The sequence below is a fragment of the Aedes aegypti genome, chromosome 2 (genome assembly GCF_002204515.2).
Source record: "Aedes aegypti strain LVP_AGWG chromosome 2, AaegL5.0 Primary Assembly, whole genome shotgun sequence".
Taxonomy (NCBI): domain Eukaryota; kingdom Metazoa; phylum Arthropoda; class Insecta; order Diptera; family Culicidae; genus Aedes; species Aedes aegypti.
In genome coordinates, this window is record NC_035108.1 from 59,526,125 (window position 1) to 59,531,060 (window position 4,936).

At 42.9% G+C, this 4,936-nt stretch overlaps 1 protein-coding gene across 1 annotated transcript; it reads left to right on the plus strand.

Annotated features, from left to right (window-relative positions):
* The first annotated feature begins 614 nt into the window (after window positions 1-614).
* LOC5568119 (U3 small nucleolar RNA-associated protein 4 homolog) lies at window positions 615-3,108 on the plus strand. Its single transcript, XM_001652008.2, has 3 exons — window positions 615-860; window positions 919-2,198; window positions 2,450-3,108. The coding sequence occupies exons 1-3, from the start codon at window positions 739-741 to the stop codon at window positions 3,070-3,072; spliced, it is 2,025 nt and encodes a 674-aa protein (XP_001652058.1). The 5' UTR covers window positions 615-738; the 3' UTR covers window positions 3,073-3,108.
* The last annotated feature ends 1,828 nt before the right edge of the window (window positions 3,109-4,936 follow it).

Genomic DNA, 4,936 nt, shown 5'->3' on the forward strand with positions numbered 1-4,936 from the left:
AGATTCTCCAGTCTTGTGCCCTTGTTTGGCTTCGTTTTATAATCACCTTAAGCTGAGTGTACGCCATCCAGTTTGGGGGCGGATTGACGGTATCGAAGTGGATTAAAAACAATTATAGGAGAACGTGTGGAAAATACATATGAACTGCGCAGAATACATCAGACCGATTTAGCATTGCTGCGCACTTCTAAAAGCATTTTATTTTTATTAAAATGTTTGATAATAGTAGAACGACAATGATCATCAGTTGATTTTCCGCTACTGTTTTTTTTTTAATCACAATTGTTATTTCTTTCCGTGCACGCGCTCGGGAAATGAATCTGGCCATGGTGCAACAACCGCGCTACATTCGATGAATCCTATGCGACAAAAATTGCCGGAGCTATCCGTCAAATTCGCTCACCAAAGCTATTTTGGTGACTTTAACATCACAGCTCAGGTCTTACATCTTACATTTGAAATTTTCTACTCTGGCTATTTTCTCACCTCCACAAAAGCATCGAAATCGCGTGACTCCTGTAAAAAGACGACCAACTCGATCCGTAAGTTTTTGAAGGGCGCTATTTTGACATTTCACTGTGTCAATAAAGTCGACATTCCCGAACCATGCTGTTTTTGTTTACAGTTTTACATCGCCGCACATTCATTCGAATCGCGTGTTAGTGGTTTTCGTGGTTTTCATTCAAACTCTCGTTTAGTGTTGATTTTTTTCGTGTAATTCGAACATTTTTATTAGTAATGATATCCAAAACGTTACCGGGTGAATGCAAGCTGCACCATGTGCAGTTTTACAACCTCCTTCCGCGAGGGATCAGCTGTTTTGCGATGAATAATGGCAGTAGAAAGTTGGCGCTAGCGAGGTTAGTGATGATTGCTTGAGCGATTTCAATATGTTATCAAGCTATGGGAATTTTTCAGGGACGATGGCACGATAGAGATCTGGAACCTCGCTGGAGCGCCCTTTATGGAGAAATCCATTCCCGGCTACGAGAAGGTGTCGGTCGAGGCCCTGGCTTGGGTTGGCGATCGGTTGTTTTCCGTTGGATTGGCGGGAACCTTGGTCGAGTGGGATTTGCGCCAGCTGGCGGTCAAGAGCACAATCCTGGTAACGGGAAATTCCGCCTGGTGCCTGGACGTTAGCAAGGATGAGAAGAGATTGGCCGTTGGAACGGAGGGAGGATACATCAATATATATAACGTTGAGAACAATGAGATCAATTACGAGAAGATTCTGGACAAACAGGAAGGACGGATTGTTTGCGTCCGGTTTGACTATAGCGGTGATTTCCTGGTAACGGGATCGGCGGATGCTGTTAGAATCTGGAACATCAAGAAGGGCCATGCCGTGCACAAGATGACGACGGGTCGCTCCAGTCGGGATAAGGAAACAATCGTGTGGGATGTGTTGGTGCTGAAGGATTTTACCATCATCTCCGGAGACTCGCGAGGGAAAATCATGTTTTTCGATGGAAACTTAGGAACGGCTATCGATAGCATCCCATCATCTAAGGCAGATGTCTTGTGCTTGGCGATTGACGACCAAGAAAAAGTCCTTTATGTGGGAGGAGTGGAACCGGTTATCAAGTTGTATCAACGAGTAGAAGTTACCAAAGGCAATGAGAAGGTTAACAGTTTCGTACGAACGTTAAACAGGAGATTCCATACTCACGATGTTAAATCTCTAACCATGCACCATGGCAAACTAATTTCCGGAGGAGTGGATGGTTCCCTCATAATGAGTTCATTCCCACCTCTAATTGTGGACAAGTATTTGCCCTACTTGGGAAGCCCTAGCAGCACTTTGGCCGTGGGCAGCCGTATGCTCCTACTGAAATACGTCAACTATCTAGAGCTATGGACCTTAGGCTCGCAAACAGTCGAAAGCGATAAGATCCTCCAGATTAGAAGCAAACTGGACGAACATATCGTCGCCTGTTCGATTTCCTCCGATGGGAAGTGGATCATCTACTCGAGCGATTCGACCGTTCGGTTGTTCCGATTTGAATACCGAAGCGGTGGTCAATCCAGACTGATCCGTCAGCGCGCCGTTCCGGATCAGTTCGAACCGTGCTATAGGGTGGAATTTACGCACGATTCGAAGGGAGTTTTCCTGTTTAAGGCGAGTGGAGCGATTGAGTATTTCACCTTCAACGAGGAGGGCGATTTCGATCACAAGCAAACCATTGAAACAGGCAAATGTAAGTAGGTATTTGGTTAAACATTGTTTTTCTTAATACTGCTATCACACACAGCATCACAGAAACACAATGGGATCGTTTGATCATCACCATCATGTAACCAATCGATCAAATTTTCAACGTGAACGAATGTCAGGTTCTCTAGATCTGTGAACTTGATCCGAAATCCAAAGTTTGGCTTAGCTTTATAATCATCTTAAATGATTCTCATTTGTGGGATCAATGTACTAACTTTCAATTTCCTTCAACAGGGTTCGCCGATAGAGTTCACCTCACCGCAATTTCCGAGGACGACAACTACCTGGTGTGTGCCAGCCTCTGCGGAGCAATTGTGGTATTCAAGCGGGAAAAGTTTGGAAAATGGAAACGACTCACCACGCTGCCCAAGTATAAGCTACCTGCAACGGCTATTGCCATCCAGCCAAACTCCCCGGTGCTGGCGGCCGTATTCCCGGATCACAAAATCTTCCAGTACGATTTCAGCGAGTACAAATTTACCTTTTCGTCCTACCTGAAGATGCACATGCTCGGGGCATCGATCAACAAACCCGTCACCGGAATTGTGTTCGATCTGCGTAACGATGACGTGATGATTTTGCAGCACGATTCTAGCCTAGTGGTGTCGCAGTTTGAGGAGACCGAAGCCGACCATACGCAACGTAAGCGTAGAAACTCCGGGAAGGGAAGTGCAGATGAAGAGGATGGTGCCAGCCCTAGCCGGAGGTACAGTTTGAAGGTGCTGAAAGCATACACACGGTTAGTTAGCAGTTGTTGGCTGGGAAACGACGAGCTGGTGGTCGTGGAAGCGAATCCACTTTCGATGGTCGAACATTTGCCACCGGCTTACCGAAGGAAGGTGTTCGGAACGGCTTAGATTAGGTTGAATATAAAAGTTTATTGATTGATCCAATCGAAGGATGATTAAGTATACCGAAAACCCAAAATAAATCTAAGCTAGACATACCTCTCTCTTTTTCGTTAGCTATAGCTGAAATAGAAATACTACTACATCTCGAGTTCTTGAATTTCACAAACACAAGGGAGGCTGATTCATTTGTTCTCTTACTAGCCACCCCACCCCCACATATTTCGATATCTAGAAGGTAAACGATTCCAAATCAGTGGAGTAGCAGACCTCTTACCTCCTAAAATAAGCTTCTTGTTAGAAGGGATCTGAATGTCTAATGCGATGAAACCTGTTCACAGTTACAAAAAAACAATTTTGAAACTTAGGAGGAAGTCCTCTATGCCCGGATACTTTTTGTTTTTTGGTAATATTTCAAAATCTCAAAATCATTAGTTTTACCGTTAATTTTTGTACAGTTTAAAAAGTTCATATTATTTTAAGTAAAAACTCACATGAGAACAAAAATAAACCATTACAATTCATTTTCACGGTGGATTGCATTATGTACCAAAAATGGTGTGCACTGAAATGTGTCCTCTATGGCCGGACACTATGATTTTCACCATTATATTTACACCAAACCCACAGAAAGGCCAAGGGGTGCTTCGTATGTCAGCACATGCCTTGTGGGCAGTGTTGTTAAACAGTGAACAGAGTCTGTTCATGTACAACAGAAAAATGCTACCACATCGGTCGTTCCTTTTGTGCGATTGCGTTCTTGCTTTCTTTGTTCACGATCGCCCGAACACATATACTGTAGAGGGCATCGCAATCATTTTATTTTGGCATGCACTCACGCATCCGATTTTTACAATAACACCATATATCGTTTGATTCTCTCAATACTGTCGTACATTAGTTAGTAATCTATCTATTATAATCATAATCCACCCAGTTATTTACAAAAATAGCTATGAACGGAAAAAAGAACGGCTGTGAGCAGACACTGCTCATCCAGCAATCACACTCTCTATTTGTTTTGTTCTGGTTCTCCAATGCAAGAATCTGTGAGCAAATCGGTCGCTGTTGGTTCGTGAGCGTGTGAGCGTGGATCCTGCTTAATGTTGGTTCATTTTGCGTAAACGGCATGATGCTTTCCACCACTGCTTGTGGGTTCAATCTTTGCATGATGTACAGTGTATGAAGCATATTAGCAAGATCATAGGTCAGTTCTATAAACTCCTTCTTGATCAGCGCCATAGATCGATATGTCGTCGTCTATGTTGCATAAGCGGTTGCTCGTATTGATATGAAAATGTTTTCGGGAATTCAACGCGTTTATAGTTCTTTTCTTTCTTTCTTTGTCAGCTCGAAGGTTGAAGTGTGCTCTTAGGTACAGCCAACTCTTCCTTACTCGACCTTCGTATCTCAATATCTAGTTAGAGAACCATAGCAAAATTTGGTGTTCATGGCAACCTCCATGGTCCCTTGAATCGCATATTTGCACTGGTTTAGTATTTATTCTGTAACACGATATCTCCCTAACTCGATGGTCCCTTCATTATCGAGTTATGGAGAAATGACTGTACATCATATCTTGTGGCTGCTTCTCGTGCGCTCATTTGCCTTAAAAGCATCATATTTACAGCACTTTATAAGGCCTCCAAGGACCGAAAGTTTTGTTGTTTATGTTTTATTTTTTGTTGCTGTTTGTTTTTGTACCCTACATTTATGAAAAAGCGAATTATGAATTAGATCCCTGTTTTCAGATTAACATTTTCACTGTCTGGTCATAGAGGACAAGAGGTGTCCGGCCAAAGAGGACTTGCAATGGTTTACAAAAAAGGTTGATTTTCTTTGAAATTCGACATTTTCTAATAAATTTTGCATT

Coding starts and splice junctions, on each gene's coding strand:
- LOC5568119 (XM_001652008.2), top strand. CDS start 739: ATGATATCCAAAACGTTACCGGGTGAATGCAAGCTGCACCATGTGCAG. Junction 861..918: donor AGAAAGTTGGCGCTAGCGAG/GTTAGTGATGAT, acceptor GGAATTTTTCAG/GGACGATGGCACGATAGAGA. Junction 2,199..2,449: donor AACCATTGAAACAGGCAAAT/GTAAGTAGGTAT, acceptor TTCCTTCAACAG/GGTTCGCCGATAGAGTTCAC.